Source organism: Micrasema longulum, unplaced genomic scaffold, assembly GCF_059751315.1.
Source record: "Micrasema longulum isolate JH-2025_06_02 unplaced genomic scaffold, ASM5975131v1 h1tg000487l, whole genome shotgun sequence".
In the NCBI taxonomy this organism is placed as follows: Eukaryota; Metazoa; Arthropoda; class Insecta; order Trichoptera; family Brachycentridae; genus Micrasema; species Micrasema longulum.
The window spans coordinates 605,539-624,231 of record NW_028277684.1 but is presented as its reverse complement, the minus strand read 5'-3'; the positions used below and the strand labels follow the sequence as shown (position 1 = coordinate 624,231).

Genomic DNA, 18,693 nt, shown 5'->3' with positions numbered 1-18,693 from the left:
ATACACGTAAATACAAAGCAGATATGGAAAATTCTTTTCGTGTAATATTTCAATACATTTTTAACCTTTTAAGTGCCAGCCATGTTTTCTATGAGTGACACCTGAAGTCCTGTAGGTCAGCCACTTTTAGCTATTTAAAAATATTGAAAAAAAATGTTGTGTACAAAATAAAAAATTTTAATAGAAGTAATTTTAGAAAACAACTTATGTGTCAACTTTACTGAGAACTTTTTACATTTTGTTCACTTTTTTATTTTTGGATTTCTACTCTACATGTCCGCAGAACTCTTTTGATATTTTTGTCGATTATGCTTATCTCAGTCTTATATAATGTACACAGCTGGACTTATGTGCACCTGTCCAATATATTTTTAAAACACATTCTCCCGAAAGATCGCATTTCAATAGCATTCAACCTACTTTCATTCTTGTTTTTTCAAATCCATATTTCGCTTCCATATATCAGAGTCGGCTCCAGGACTTTGGAAACTGCTATTTTTGCCTCCTGCGACAAACGTTTATTTTTCCAAGTTGATTTAAATGCACCGTTTACTCTGTTCCCAGCAATCATCCTCCAGTCAATATCTTTCTCCGTCATTCCATCCCCAGTAAGCATACTTTCCAGATACCCAAATTCCTCTACCTGTTTGTCTCACATTTAGTCATACTTTCATTTCTATCAAAAACCATCATGTATGATTTCTCGACATTTATCAGCAAATCGCTTTCCCTGCATACGTCGTAAACTTTTGTTACCAATAATTAAATAGCGGGTCCTCTTTTGTGTAAGGTACCAAATTTACATAGACAATTATACAGAATCGTCCATTAATAAATATTGTTACTTTAATTTTACAGTGCAGAAAATAATTATTTAAACCAACCAATAATAAGTTGGGTAGCCATGGAAAAGTCTCGAACTGTACTTTATTTTAAAATTTCATTTTCTCTGTTGAAACTTTGTTTCTTTTTTTCAGATTTTCCAAGACGAGTGAGCTAACGAAAACTGTAACCAAAAAACGATTACTGGACGGAAACGTTTATTTTTGCAACTATTCTGCCACCGATTTAAGCGAAAAAATCGTCAAAAGCAATTGTAAGTATATAGATATGTATAAATAAAAATAATACATTACATCAATGCAAAATTAACAAATAAAGGGACTCAAATATTCTTGCGTAATGTATCTATTAATTAGACGTTTGACTATCTTGCGCAATTTCGGCGAGGTCGACGTGAATCTTATTTTACTGAAATATTGTTCAACCCCTGTCCTAGCAACTAAAGCAAATACTTATTAGCCTAATTAAAGCGCTAATTTGTTGATCTAGAGAAACTGTCGCTCTTTTCGCCTTCTTAAATATATTGCTCTAGAATACAACGCAAAAACTGTAAATATGAGTCTATTGTGGTTCTAGAAAAAGGTTTTGTAAACTCAAATGAAGATAATTCAATTTCATATCTACAAACTTACTTTCAAATTCTCGCATATGCGATGAGCATTTGGCACTACAACAGTACCCATATCAAAAACAGCGCACTCACTCACCCTTCCATACATTAAAGTAGCTCAAAGCACCTTTAAATATAATTCAAATCTTTGGAAATAAATATGTCGTTTACGAATTTATTTAATTTATTGTTTACCAATTACAAAATCAAAACGAAGAATATATTATTGGCAGAAAGAAGAAATAAACTTCAACAGATCACGTTAAGATAATTGTTATTTGAGTTTTGTATCTTGTTTTTATCAATTACGAGCAGAACCCTGCTATGCTCTGCTATTACCAGATTCAAGTACACAATCGTTACATATTCGTTATATATAGCGAGAGAAATGTGCTTGTTGATTTGATTAATGGATGCATTGAGAAAATAGGAAACTGGATGGCTGAAAATAGACTAACACTTAACCCATCTAAAACGGAACAACTATGGATGGCTTCAGCCAGACGACAGAATTTGATTCAGGATACGGCACCACCCGATGTAAGGAGTACCGCTTTACCCACCGTTAAACTACTGAGAGTCATCCTTAATTCTGACCTTTCTCTTGACGCTCAAACGAGTAGAGCGATAAGTTCATGCTTTTACCAGCTGAGACAGATTAAATGCATACGCAAAAATTGCCAGTTGATGCCGCCCGTCAATTAATAAATGCGTTTGTAGTGTCTAGAGTCGATTATTGTAATGGTATCTACGCAGGTCTACCAATGAATAAAATGACTCGTCTACAGTCTGTATTGATTGCCGCAGCGAGACTTATTTTTGGAATCTCTAAGTTCAGTCATATCACCCCACTACTTCGGGAATTGCACTGGCTACGTTTTCCATAGAGGGTGGAATACAAACTCTGTTGGCTTATGTATAAGTCACTGCACAACTCTGCTCCAGAATATCTAAAGGAACTCTGCATTCCAGATAAACTAGCTAACGGACGTATTACGCTTAAATCAGCTACATCTACGTCGAAAGGAAAAGTTATTATACCTCTACGCAAACAGCGCACTAAATTCGGCGAATGCGCATTTGCGGTCGCAGGCCCTACGTCATAAAATGCCCTCCCAGCAGAGGTTCGAAACTGTGAGAGTGAAGTGATGTTTCGGAAAAAACTTAAAACCCACTTGTTCTCTAAATCATTTGAATAAATCCTTAGCATGTGGTGACAAAGTACATTGTTTTTCTTAAATTAAAAAGGTGAAATTAAATATATATCTTTATATAATCACTTTTTAAAGCGCCCTTGAGGTATTATATTACGGAAATGGCGCTATACAAGTTATCCATAATACTATTAACCTGTCACAATAGATCCACACAGGCCGCAGTGACGTCAGGAGCTTATAAAGCGATTACCCCTATTCCTTAGAATATGAATAAGAATCACACCATATTGTTCAATTTCCCATTATTCTCTTGATTGCTCTGATTTTTAATTTGAAACAAGAATTGCTCTTTGATTTATTTAAAATGATATTTAAAACATTTAAGTTTGTAAGTGAAAAGTCTTGATGGTAATTCATTGAAATTAATTATAGAAATAAAAGACGAGTGATACTTAAATCCACAAATTTATAATATCCAGCGACCGATTTCATCGGTTTTGCGACATCTTCGAGACAGGTATCTTTATTAAGGAGTTCAATGTATTTATACAAAACAGAAGTAAGGATAGAGAATTAATACTCACTTTCACTTTCACATAACTTTGCCTTATGCTAAAAAGACACCTGCATTTTGGACTTTTTATGCATCACTAAAATAAACAATGTCGACGTTTTGCTGTCCCATTTTCCGCACCTCAAAACTTAACCGATATTGTTATTTTCTTAAAATATAGTGTAAAAATGAAATTTTTTGTATTGGTATGTTTTGTGTTTTTCAAAATATGGGTTTTTTGATAATTCTAGATCCCGTAATTAACTATTTATCGATAAAACAAAACTATCGAGACACGCCGATAGTAAAAAATTCTAGTGCCATCCAGGATGAAAATACGTTTGTATGAAGAAAAGTCAGATCGCGTTTCCTCTCATTAAGTCTTAACGCAAAAACATTTCAAATTCAAATATTTCATTCGAGTAGTTATCTATATAGGTACTTGTTTCATGCTTAAATTCCAAAACTTTAAATAATTAATTTTCAAACAAAGAATTATTTAGACAAATGTCAAAATCTGCTCTTCTCACCAACATAGTGCACTTTAGTGAGAAATACCATTTTCAAAAATGTATTGAATGTCGGTAAATATTATTTTGGTATTACCAAAAATCCAGTTAAAAGAAATTGACGGGTGAAAATTAAAAGGAATTTACGGAATCAATCTGATTGGGATCCATAAAAAACAAAAGTTTTTGGAAACATTCAAAAATTAACTTTTTTCACACACCAAAAATTATTTTCCTTCAATTTTTTTGTTACTTTTAACTCACTTTTTCTACTTAACAAATTGTCGATTTGAAGAGTTATAAATATATTCATGGCAAATATCTACATTTCGCTGAAAACTGCACGTAAATCGGTCCAGTAGTTATTCAGTCCATCAAGGACACACATACAAACATTGCCTTTTATATATACTATAGATCATGATATTGGATATCATTTTGTTTAAATTTACTTGGTATAAAAATTAATATGTACAAGCAAAAAAAATCTCATTTTACATTAATATATAATATTTTTAATTGAATTGGCATTCACTTCGTAAAACTTCATTATAAATTATTATGAAAATAAAACTTTGTTATCAGTGTTACACAATTTTATTCTTTTACAAGAACACAACTATAGTTTCGGGAGAGCACTCCTCTCATCGACGGGTGATATAAAACTCATATAATAAACACAGAATATTGTTCACAATGTCATCGAATCTAAACAAAAAATAAACAGATTAATCAGTGAAACTTAGAGCAGGGGGTTTTTTTTCGACTTTTTTCGACTTCGATGTTCTGTCCATATTTTCATATCTGTACTTAAGATAACCACCCATTCATATGCCAACACCTTAGATAAGAAAAAAAACCCCTGCTCTAAGTTTCACTGATTAATCTGTTTATTTTTTGTTTAGATTCGATGACATTGTGAATAATATTCTGTGTATATTATATTAGTTTTATATCACCCGTCGATGGAAGGAGTGCTCTCCCGAAACTATAGTTGTGTTCTTGTAAAATAATAAAATTGTGTAACACTGATAACAACGTTTTATTTTCATAATAATTTAAAATAAATAATATATTTATCTAATGGTAAAAATATCGTACATAAATAAATAAAGGAGAGATAGTTAATACAAATATTCAATTAATTCTTTTATTTTTAATCAACTGGATCCCGTAATGTTTGTTTTGTTCGAAATTAATTTACAAACCCGAACAAATTTTAACGTTTATTGGATCAAATATATTTTTTCTTTTAATTTTTACTCTGTTGTTGATGATAACATTCTTAACATCTTTTGGAAAGGTTGTCTGAGTCTTTTGTTTAATAGTTTTTGTACAATTTCAGTCCCTGGTTCATTAACCTCGATTGTCCTTGTCTCCTTTAAGAATGTTTAATGTGATATTGTTCTGATATTTTTGTAATGCGTAAAGTTTTATTTATTTGTCTACGATTAATAAAATCAGTGGATAATTTTACGTCCGAAAGGGCCAATGTCAGATTTAATTTTTTCCTTGCCAGCATTTTGATCAATTAAATATACGCATATTTATGTATATATATACATATTTATATTTATGATATATAAATAAATTATGTACACATGCATAAGTGGTAGCGTTTTTTTATTGAAAATAGTTTCAAACACCTCAAACAGTTTATTATAACGCCACAAAATAGCTGTTTAATTATTATGCTGCAATATAGTGATTTACGATATTGGCCCTTTTAAATCCAAGCAAAAGAATTTAGGAACAGATCTTAAAGATTCTTGATAAAAAGTTTTGCTTTGTATTTTATTGTTTTATTTCTAGTTTTATATTACGGTGTTTTATGAGCGTCTTTTTCGTTATAATGTATGTTCAAAATGGACGTTGCCCGTTTTTAAAAATAAATTTCAAAACAATACCTACATGAAATTAACAAAAAGTTTTTTTTTAATTAAAAAAAAATCCAAATAATGAAAATAATAAAATAAAGAGAATAATAAAATTATCAAAGTAAACAAGATAAATAAAACAAATAATTAATAAATCAAAATAAATTTTTAAAAATATATAAAAAAGAAAAATAATAATAAAAAATAATAAAAAACAAATTAAATCAATTAAATAAGTTAAGTAAATAAAATAAATAATAAATCGGTTTAAATGAATAAAAAAAAAAAATAAGTTAAATAAATAAAATAAATAATAAATCAACATATTACAACAGAGATGAAGAACATTTAAGAGAAAGTAATATATAAGTCCAGGCATCAACAGGGCTTATGACCTGTCAATGGCTGGTTTAAGTGGCCACTTTACACACTGTGTAACATTCACCATTCTGCCTATATTTGAACATCTATATTCCTTCAATTCGTGTAAAGTGGCCACTTAAACCAGCCATTGGTAGGTCATAAGCCTTGTAGATGCCTGGACTTCTATATTACCTTCTCTTAAATGTTCTTCATCTCTGTTGTAAAATGTTAATATAAACAGCTCCCCAGGGAGTTGAATCCAGTCCTTGTCCTTGCCTTACAAAAATTTGGACAAATTCAAAATATTGTAACTAATAAATTGGTTAAAATGAATAAAATGAATTACATTAATAAAATAAATAAAATCAGTTAATTAAATATTTAATATCAGTCTTTTAGAAAATCGAATCCGAGACTTTGTGCACCGTAACAAAACGCGTCAACCACAAAATTGCTATGTGGATACGTAAATCACAATAAAAAGTAAGTACATAAGTACACACGTACAACTTATTTTTTATTGCATTGTTTCCTGTATAAACAACAATATTAAAACATATGTATTACAACTTAACGTATAAATCTATTTTGTGTAATTCTATAATTGAAGATATATATGCATGTTAAATTATTTCGACGAATGCTTTAAATTGTATGTTTTCTAGTATGTATCTTTGTTGAATTACCTAATAAAATAAAATGAAAATAAAATTAAAAAATACAATCTATTTTTTTTTCTATCCACGGAATTTGAAATCAAAGTTTCCATAGAAAATAGGCTTTGAAAAATCATGCACAGGTATATGAAACGCTCAGATAATAATTCACATTAACGATTCTTTTTACGTTCTCTATTCGCGTTAGGTGTCATTTTATCCCGTGGATATTGGTTTTATATCCATTCCGCCATCGGGCTATACTTTCCGCGAGACTAGCATTTTCAATAAGAAATCACTTTACACAATTCTGTTCCTATTACACGAAGGGAAAATGCACAAAAGAATTTTCCGAGCCGCCAGGTGGTGATAGCGCGAGGCGTACCTAAATTTTCCGCTTTTCTGCAAAACAAATTTCAAAAACGTACAGAATATAAATATATATTATTTGGAATATTATCAACCATTTTCATTAAAAGTAACGATTTTTATCTTAAAACAATAATATTTTGAGTTTGTCTAAATTTTTTTCACAAAATACTGAATTTTACTTGGGGAATTATTATTACAATAGAGAAATAAAAAAATGGAATTATAGTTATTTACATAATGACGGGTCGTAAACCCTGTATAGATGCGTTCACGCAAACTCAAACAAACGCATATCAAATCTACATAATATTAATTTAAAAAAAGGAAATATTAAATTTAAACCAAATTGGTCATCTTCAATTAATCTCTGTTGTATAAAAACAACAATGTGTTTATTTCTTTTTGTTAGAGAAAATTTAACGTTTAATATTTTGATTTTATTCATTCATAATAAAAAACAAATACATTAAGGTCCATTGCATTAAATACGTTATATATGAGAAAATTCACACAAATAGATTTAAAAAAATATATTTTTATACACAATTTTGCAATCCAGAGTGATCAACTATGGTTAAATTAATGTGTTTAACTAGCTTGATTGTTACCAATCTGGTTTCCGTTTAATTAATTCCTATCATATTTGGGAAACACGTGTATTTTATTTATGTCTTAATGTGTATTTACAAGAAAAGAATTTAAGTGAATAAGTCAGTCAAGTAATAATCATCAAAAGATAAAAGCATATTTTTAAGGAACAAGTGTCTACATCTACATGAGTAGATTAAATGAGAAAGTACTTTTTTTTTTTTACAATTGAGAAAACATATGATACATATAATACATATTATACTCCCAGGAGTTATTAAAAAAACACATTTGGGACCGTACATATAAAGAAAACATTTTTGTGACAATACATAATATCATACATTGTTAATTCATCCGAAAAAGTAAGTTAACATTATGTCAAAAACATAATACACAGTACTTTACACCATCTATATAAATAGCATGAATAATTATCACTATCGAAAAGATTTCATTAATATTTTTTTGATTGCGACACTTGGATTTTGTAATTTGTCAACAGACCTTTATCATACAGACGATATTATCGAGTGGAGTAGACTAAAATATAATGAAAATAAATTAGTAGCGAGGCCATGTTAGGCGTCAACCGTCGATCACAGGCTCTATCAAGGAAGATGGGCAGAAAAAAAAGCCACTCACCTGTTCCAGCCTTTCTCGTTCCTGCTTGAAAGGATCCGACACTTGACACTAAGGATGCGGCACCAAATCTGCAGCGAGCCTCTGGCACAATAAATATAAAGCGGCGCGTCGATTAACATAAAAATTGTGCGGATGGACGCTAGTGATCTAGTTGTGGCGGGTGATGAAGTAATACTGAAGTAGGGTAAGCTAGGTTGTAGGTAGATTGAATGTTAAAATTGTGACAATAATCGACATTGCATACCTACATAACTATGCGTAACCAATCAAACAGCGAATTCAAAATTTGATGCAACAGAGAGAGAAAACACTTTTGAGAAGGCAATATGGAGTTCTAGGTATTTACATAGCTTATTACCTGTCATAGGCTGGTTTTTTTTTAAAAAAATCAAAAGAAATATTTTCGTTCTTATGATTTACTCAAATATTTAATTTTGAGGGCCATTCTCAACGAGTTGTAAATAACTCACTATTAGAAAATGGAATCAAGTTGGGGTAGAGTGGATTCGAACGACGGGCCTTTAATCCGTGAGTCCGAGACACTAGCCACGGGACCACAACCTGTGGACACTTTACACACTGTGTAACATTCACCGTTCTGCCCGTGTTTAAACATCCATATTTCCTCAACTCTTCCGCCTGTTGACTTTTGCGACGTAAAAGAGCTGAAAACTTTATCATGCAGGTAAGATTCATCCAACTGAACCAATTCACCAACTAGGTAACGTCTGAAAACAACTTTTCAATTTTAGTTTTTCTTTTTATACCAGTTAGTTGATTCAACAATGTTTTGAGCATGTGCAAAACATTTAGACATGCTCAAAACATTGTATTAGCTCTGTTACTTTACAAAAATCAACAGATGGAAGAGTTGCGGAAATATTCCATTCAATTCAATTCATTTATTTAAAATAATACATACATTACAAACTAAAATTGAAGACGTACATATTATAAAAATACAAAAGGTACGTAAAGAGACTCTTGTCAAAATAGTAGGAGAATCCTAATCCGGAAAACCCCTTCAGGACAGTGTAAAGTGGCCACTTAAACCAGCCAACGACAGGTCATAAGCCTTGTAAATGCCTAGACTTTTAATTCCCCTTTTCTAAAGTGTTTTCTCTCTCTGTTGCAACAAATGTAGATCGAAGCAACTCCCTAGGGAGGAAATCCAGCCTGTCGGTAAACATTTGGACATGCTCAAAACATTGTCAAAATCAAAACTTGATTATTTACAAAAGGTGAAAGTTTCATAGAATCTTGATGCCAATGAGAAAGTTCAGTGGTTTTTTATATTTGTTTATTTATAAAAAAACTATTTAGCTAAACTAAATTTAAAAAATATGCATTGTATTATCACAGCTATGATTTTAAAAAGTTGCGTAATATTGAAATTACTCCTCACGTAATTTCACTGGTTGTCGTAGGTGAGTCGTGCTGATGTTTGAAAGTAGATCCCCGCTGTGACAAAATACACTAAACGTTGAAAGAAACGGCTATCTGGAGACTAAAAATCCATCACAACACATGACAATGCTATAATTGAGTTATGTAGTTCCAAATACATAATTTTTAATTATTTTTTCACACATTTTCAAGAAACTTCGCAGTACAATTAAATGCTTCAATTTTTACCGCGTGTAAACAAACGTTTTTTATATTCAATATCCCGTATCTCTAAACTTCTCTATTTATAACATTAACAAAGTACAAAGCGCTTTTTGATTGACGATATTCGTCCTAATAAGTCTTTGTTCTAGAAAAGATATTCTACATCTACATACTTCCGGAAATCTTTTCCGGAACCGATTTTTGTTAATCTCATTCCACCGAGCATTCCCCGTCTTATATCGTATTTTTCTCCATCGAGTATGATTTATCTTCCCTTAACTTTTAATTATGCTTCGAAGCTTGTTTTCTTCACATTAATAACACACGTTAGGGAGGTAATCTAGTCAGCTTCATGAACCTTACTGTGAGGGTGAAAACTTACCATCTAAATTGAATTTAACACAGCAAAGTGTTCACAACTTTCCCTTGAATCAAATTGCGCACCCCGTAATGGCGTGCAAAAATCTTTTTATAAGAAAATCTCCATTGCAAGGTGATACGAGGATATACACACTGTAAAAATGAAATTACAACCTTCCGATTTCTTTACTGAATTTTATTTGTTAAATCAATTGATTGTACTAAATGCTTAATTCCACTTGTACAAAAAAAACGAAACTTCAATCGTCTATCGGCAAAATACCTTAATTAATAATTATAGCTACACACAAGCAAACCATCCCTTTGTTTCTTCGTTAGGGAAAGCAGAGAGGATACAACGCCATCAGCCTTTCTTTGCGTACAGTTCTTGCTTGCTCTACATACATATTTTCATGCACGCGCGCTGATTATCCCGACTTTTGACAAGTTCTTCTTCAAGTGTTTTTTCGGAATGTTCATGCCATGTCTTTTCGATGTCTAAATCTATCAAGATTCACAACGTAAATCTTTAAAGCCATTCTTTCGCTGTCCATTCGTTCTACATGTCCAAACCAACACAGAACAGTTTTCTTTATTTTGTAAATAACGCTTACCTCAGCCTTACAGAATATACGGATCTCGACATGTGTGCACCTACAGTGCAAATTTTGACCACACATTCATCTGAGATATCGAATTCCTGCAGTCTACATTCATTCTTGTTTTTCAAATTCCATACTTCGATCCCATACATTAGGGCCGGCATGGCACCAAGACTTCCTTGTAAACTGCGTCTACTATACATTATGTATGTTTTAATAACTCCATAGGTACTTATTTAATTAGTTACCAATTTAACGTTTAACTTTTTTTGCGGCGCTTTGTCAGGTTCCCTCGACCTTGGCCATCATTTAGCAAAAGCATTGCGGTCCTGCGCTTTGCTTCTTAGCCAGTACAACTGCTTATTATATGTACTCGCCATAGTAATTTCTGGAAAAAGATACCAGAGTGGTTTCCCGTTGCTTTTACTCGTGGATTTTTTTTTCAGGGTTACTATCCCTTAGCTGGTTGGTTTGCCTTTCATCCTCTCGTTAAATGTTGTGATCACACCGTTCTGAGTTAGATTCCATTGGACTAGTCAGTAGTGTTGCCGGTGGAAAGCAATCACAACCTTCAGCAAAAAATGACTCACTGCAACCCTACTGAGAGTCCGAATGTTAAACCAACGTCATCAAATAAATAGTTATATTAACATTTTTTTATTACAGTTATGTTAATCGGGTTGTGATCCCGTGGCTAGTGTTGTGGACTCACGGATCAGAAGTTCGGAAGTCAATCCCCATACTACCCTAATCGATTAAATTTTTTTAGTAGTTAGTTATGATAACGCAAACATTTCTGTAAAAAAAAAATATTTACAAACAAGGTAGTTTATTTTATTTCCTAAAAAATACGTATAATATTAGTATCGTTCACTATCCACATTAGGTTCTATTTCCTCTATACGTTTAATAGGATTTTTTTACTTTTTTATTATTATTTTGAATTTGAAATAATCATAAAGTACGATAGAAACGGTATTAATATTTTTTTCGTACGACAGAGTAAAATTTTTTTACTAAGGTTCAAAATATGCATATTTTGAATTACCTTTAAACAAGACGTTACGCGCCCTGTAGGGCAAACGGCACGTATGAAGTTTTGACGCCAAACTTGTACGCAATGTTTATCAGATACGCAGTCGTCGGTCATTACGCGTGACGTCAAAATGACGTGACGCCAGCTGCGAACCGTTTTGTATAAGCTCATTTTTAAACACGAAAATTGTAAACGAAAACATGTTTTGACTAAATTGTTAGTTGTATCATTAGTAAAAATCCGCTTTAATTTTAAATTATATTTTAACGTTGTTTCTTACATGTAAAAATACCTTATTTAAAATATAAGCTCAATTTAATTTTCGTAATACTTACATCGATTTGTAAATTTACGTAACTGATTTTTTCATCTAATTTCTGTTAATAAAAAAATAAATGCTTTGTGTCTTATTAATTTTCAGCGAAGAAAAAAAAAACCCTTTTCTTGTTTCTTCGAAAGGCAGACATAAGCATACCTTTAACAAAAAAATTAACTTCTCAAGAGGGAAAAAAAACATTATTATGAACCCAATTATTAAGTTACAGAATTCATATTTTGCGAAATAGGTTATTATTCACAGATCATTTCATATGTTTAACCACATTCGAGTTATTTATATAAATAACAGAAATATTTTACATCTTCTACTTGAACAATTGAACTTATTCGTTTTATTTAATCACTCAATAAATTACGTAAATAAGTCTACTTGTATTCTGAAACCATTTTGTACTCATTGTGCCACTGAAAACATGACTCAAATGCCTATAGTTATTTTATTAAAATCAAAGTTTTACAGGCACAAAGTTTTTAATTTATGTTTTGAGTAGTTATTTAAGTGTGCTGTTAACTCTAGGATAGTTAAACATTTTATTCAAGCGTGAATGGTAACTGGGGTGATCGGTCACCCCAGTTTAATTTAAGGAAAAAGAACACAGTTTTGCAGTAATTGATTCTGGATTTATTAAATTAACGAAGAATAAGAAACTTTTATATAGGTGTTCGCATTGGTGACCACATATCGTGGGCACTTTTTCCACTGTCTTTGTTGACAGCGGAAAACAATAATAGGCAAAGGAGGGCTTCGATTTTTATCAAGTCTGTTTTGTGAGTAAAACGTTGATCTTTGTTTTTAAAAGTTCGTCTTTCAATCTCTTGGTTTATACGTATTACAATCAAATCAATAGGCATAGAAAATAAAAAACTGCATCTATCTCATCTTGAATAATTTCCATTATCTTCTCATTTGAATATCTTTTAAAGAAATGTGATGTTTTCAGGCGTTGCCTAGTAGGTTAATTGGTTTAGCCGGATGAATCTTACCTACATGATAAAGGTTTCAGCTCTTTTACTTCATAAAAGTCAACATTGAAAGCCCCACCCACTTACCCGAATCTGTTTTAAAGGTCTTGTGGCCTCTTTTTAGATCCGCACATTACAAAAATATATTTTTTTCATTTTTAGCTGTAAATTAATTTATTATTTTTGAAAAATCTTTGTTTCAAAAACATTCGGGTATTATATTTTTTTGAATTTACATTTACTGCTTTCAATGCCCGATCGCCGTCAGAGCAACCAGTCAAGTATATACAGTCATTTTTTTTCACAAAGGTCAACAAATGGAAGAGTTGAGGAAATGTTGATGTTTAAACATACTCAGAATGTTGAATATTACACAGTGTGTAAAGTGGCCACTTAAACTAGCCAACGACAGGTCATAAGCCCTGTAAATGCCTAGATTCTCATAGTCCATTTTCAAAAATGTTTTCTCTCTCTTTTGCAAAAAAATTAATACTTTCCATTATGCTTGTGGAGTTCTCTGAAGGTTAACTTTATTACGCTGAGGTGTTCTACTCGATAAAGGTGCAACGAATGACCAGAGATGGCAATTTTTTTCTCTCATAACATTACCTCGCAACTAAGCAAATGGCACTTCATCATCGGAGCCAGAAATAACATCCTCCTTATCTGAATGCACTGAGACGCTATCTTTGCAATCTGACGTTTTTTTCGGTTTCCAGCATAGCAAACTCTTAGTCATCATCTTCAGCAACGTTAGGTAACGTTCGATCTCCTCGCCAATGAGCAACGCCGTATTCGATCTTTAGATCGTTTCTTTAGTAACAGTAACTTAATTCGAGTATGCATACAAAAATACACACGTAAATAGGGGTGACGCGTCACCCCACACATACTTCTTTTATCACGTCTTTCCGCTGCCCACGCGCAACGGCTACTAATTAAGCACAGCAAAAAAGAGAATTCGTGAAATGTTAAAACGAGACAATAAATCACATTCAAAATATTAGCGCGTGATTGGTTGTCTGGGGTGACGAGTCGCCCCTGTTACCATCCTAGGGTTAATATCATTAATACAATAATACACAAGGAACATCCTGTCATATAAATAGTAAAATGAATAAAGATGCCACCATACTCTTTTGTCCCCCCATCGAAGATCTGTGGGATTGAATGTTGAATTTAAAGTGATTTTGTTTATTTTTTTAAAAGAAATAACTATACCTAGCTGAGTATGTACTCACATGTTTTTATATAATTACTTAGAAAACTTTAAAAAATACATCGATTTATGCGAGTGATTGTGGATCGTCTTGCTGGTTTTCTGCTTTGATGCCTACGGGTGCGATACCCTACTGTTAACAAACCACACACATACATAATTTTGAATGAAAGATACAGAATAAAAAGGATGAATGTCAAAAAATGAAGAAAATATAACGTTATTAAGTTTTTAAACCTCTCGAACTTTAAAATAAACTTATAAATATAAAGAAACATTTTGGTTTTATTTAAAACTAGCGGACCCGACAGACGTTTTCCTGCCCGAACGTTGGCTTGCCTGCCATTTATTACCTTGGATAAAGACTTTTCATTGATAAGTAGGTACCTAGGTACTTGTTTGTGATTAAATTTCAAAATGAATTTATGTAGGTACCTAGGTATGGTTGAATTTCAAAACAGAAAAAAATATTTTTTTAGGCATTCTTTTTGCAAACGTCAAACTTCGGTCGTCTCCCCAACAAAGGGGTGTACTTATGTAAGGAATACGATTTTTTTTAATGTATTGAATTTAATATTATTTTAGTGTTTCCAAAAATTCAATAAAAATAAAAAAATGGGTAGAAATTATAAGGAATTTAAGGAAAGAATCTGATTGAGATCCACTAAAAATTACTTATAATCACCACATTAAAAATCCACATTAGTACTTAAAAACTATAATTGTATTTAAGCATGTTATAGAAAAATAAATTAACAATCATAATCCTTCTCCGGTCAATAAGCAAACGTGCACTCCTGCTCATTGCCAATAACCGACTGATAAAAATAATATCTTATTTTATTTTTGTCTCTTTCACATAAACGCAGGCCACAAAATATCGCCTGTGTATTAATTATTATATAACACCCGGGTGACAATTAATTATTGTGATATTGGTATCACTTTTATTCGCATCCAGCATATTTATACCAATTTAACATTACAAATCCGATGTAAAAATGCGCATTTGAAGATATCAAAAACACAATTTTAATGTTCAAATAAATAAGAGAGATTTATCAAGTATTTTATCCGTTGTAGATTTGTGTTACAGAACATCCACACAAGAATTCATATTGTGGTTAAAAAATATTTTTTATTTAAAAGAAAAAATTTTTAACACATATTTTTTTATATTTTTATATACAATAACATAATGTCACATAGTAAAAAACAAACTATTTGGATTGACGCAACTTTTGTTAAACAACTAAAACTTTAATAAAAAACTAAATTTTAAGATTCGAATAGCAAAACTGTCATTTTTAGGTTTGGTGAATTTTCGATATTATGTGCAATGTAAATCTGTTTTTTTTTGCAATGTCAAAGAAACATTATTATTTTTATTCTTATTGATCTAATTAATTTATTAGAAACGCACGCTTAAAAAACTGATTTTAAAATAAATATCATATCTTAAGTCCAATAACTTAAATATCTCTGTATAACGTAAAGCTACGAGTAAATGTAAGAATTGACATATTTATTGGATCATAAAACACATTTTTGAGCGCAGTCGTGTAGTGTATCGAAACTTGGATGATTTATGTAATAGGCCAATATCGAAACAGCATAAATGCTCAGTCTGTCGTTGTAATTTATTGCTTTCCAGATTTTTGTTTTATAATCACTGCCACCATGAACCCTTATTACTTACATATTATACGGGCCTGGCCCAACGAAATCGCTCGGGGTAAATTAGTTTAACAGGCCGACTTATTCTGCCAGTTCTTGATTTACGATTCCCCGCAAATGAGGGCTTGCGATTTGATATTGTATAAACTCATATTGGAATTTAGTACAGCGATATTGATCCATTGAAGAATTAAATAATAATTCCTTTCAAAATTTTATCTCTGACTTAGAAATTATGTACATAAAAATAATTGCGATTACGAGCCCAAACGCATTTTATGAGACTGTTTTTTTTCTTATTTATTTATATACTGTATTTACAAAAAAAATAATACAATTTATCAAGTCCTACCTGCATGACTGCAATTCGTTAGTAGGTGATTATCACTAACATCCTATGTGTTTACATTACCATTATCTCCTAATTCTATACGATGTTAAAAATCCTATTACTATGAAAAATATATATTTATAAAAAATAAAAAATATATACAGATAGAAAGTTAAAAACAAAAAATCTTCCAAACAAAAAAATGTAATAAAACACAAAAAAAAAACAATATCCAATCACGTTTTGAAATACAAATCTTCAGTATACGTCTCTCTTTTGAGCCTAATATTTTTAAAATTATTTTTTTATTTTTAATGGAAGCATAATTTTAAAAATATCCCTCTCTACTATAACTCGATTTCCATTTTTCCAATAAAATTTATTTGCTTCTTTTAGGAAATGGCCTGAAAATTTTAATTTAAATAGAACTCGAGTATTTTACATGTCATATTTAAAAAAAAAAAAAAATTAAAATAGTTCAGCAGTTTTTTAAATACCTAGGTTATAAAACAATATAACGCTTTGCTATAACAGCTTATATACTAAACGAAATGGATTTATTTTTTAGTGTTTTAGATACTGGTAGTATATTTGTAGGTTTTTATGCCATATATCAAAAGCACAACTTTTTCGTGACGTTTCAAACCGCATTGCAGTGAACAATATCTAGCTAGAACTATTATTATTGACATACGGCATGCCAAATAAAGGGAACCGTAATAATAATATATATATTTTTTAATTATTATTTTATTTATTTTTGCACCACAACTGTCCAGAAAGCCCAATTACAGTAGTGAATTACATCATACATGAATGTATGAAAACTAATAGATAAAAAAGGTACGTGTATTCTTAAAAATAGATCTGATGAACCACTTTTTAATGGTTTGGATTTGTAAGGTACTTTGGCTTGCATAAATGTACTTGTATTCAGTCTACTAAATATTCATATTCGTTGGAAAACGCCTTTATAAGGTCAAACAGTTGTCCAATTTTTTTATTTTTTTTAAATGGATGAAATCAGTGAACTCAATTCTGTGTTTTGTTTTAATATTAAGATTTTGAAATTTCCTTTTTTTTTAAAAAAGAACAAAGCCAATCCCATCACATCTGTCAACATAAGGTGGTTTTTCCACTTAAGTTTTATTCGCCGTTCCGTCACGAATTGTATACCTACTTCAAATGTGCCACGTGTCGTTGCTAAATACCTTTGAAGTAATATTTATTGCTGCGCAAAGCTAGTTCAAAGTACAACGACAAACTGACAAACGTTCTGAAAGCCTACGTTAACGATACGTAGACAAAAAACCTAGGAAACCGTATATTTCCGAGATGTTTTCAGAGCGAAACCTTGAGAATAATATTCACGTGTCCCGCTAATGAGAGTCTATTGGAAAAATAAAAATAAAAACAACTTTTTTATTTTCTGTTATTGGTATTTCAAATCACATGGTCATAATTTCTATTTTGTGTTGTCGCAAAACACTTTCACCATAGATATTTTAAAAATATTTTCGTAAACAATGGTTTATTTTGCAACTTAAGATAATGATTATTTGTTGGTTTCTGTGTGGTTGTGGTATAACACGAGTCCTACATAGTATACAATACCTAATATAAATTTATTAATTGTTTTTATTATTAATTAACAATTTTTCTATTTAATTGACAAGGTTGTATTTTTCGTAAACTTCAAATGGACATTTTTCCATCGAATTTAGAAAGTTAAATTTGAGGGAATATGCTGGATTTTAATACAAAATATATTTAACCTTGCAGACTGGCTGGATTTTCTCCCTAGGGAGTTGTTCATATTTAAATTTATTTCAACAGAGAGGGAAAACGTTTTTGAGAGGGGAATATGGAAGTCTAGGCATTTACAGGGCTTATGACCTGTCATTGGCTGGTTTAAGTGGCCACTTTATACACTGTGTAACATTCACCATTCTGCCCATGTTTGAACATCCGCATTTCCTGAACTCTTCCATCTGTTGACTTTTGTGAAGTAAAAGAGCTAAAACCTTTATCACGTGGGTGAGATTCATCCGGCTGAACCAAATCACCTACTTGGCAACGCCTGAAAACAATTTTCCCTTCTTCTTCTTTTACCAGGTAGTAATTCAAAAATGTTTAAGTATGTCCAAATGCTTGCAGACTGGCTGGATTTTCTCCCTAGGCAGTTGTTCATATTTAAATTAATTTCAATAGAGAAGGATATACCTTCTTAAAAACGTTTTCCCTCTCTGTTGAAATAAATTTATATCTTGTACCTTGCTATGTGAGGAATAATTACACGAATAAAGATGATTTCAATAACACACTCAATCCGTTTTTTTGTAAAATAAGAAGCACGAGAAAATAATTAATAACAAATAAGAC

At 31.2% G+C, this 18,693-nt stretch overlaps 1 protein-coding gene across 1 annotated transcript in view; it reads left to right on the top strand.

The window, feature by feature from the left end:
• LOC148281180 (cell adhesion molecule Dscam2-like) overlaps window positions 1-18,693 on the top strand; it is a 311,957-nt gene that overhangs the window by 162,126 nt on the left and 131,138 nt on the right. The window contains 1 exon segment of the mRNA XM_088227065.1: window positions 978-1,096. Coding sequence (XP_088083191.1) covers window positions 978-1,096 — 119 coding nt within the window.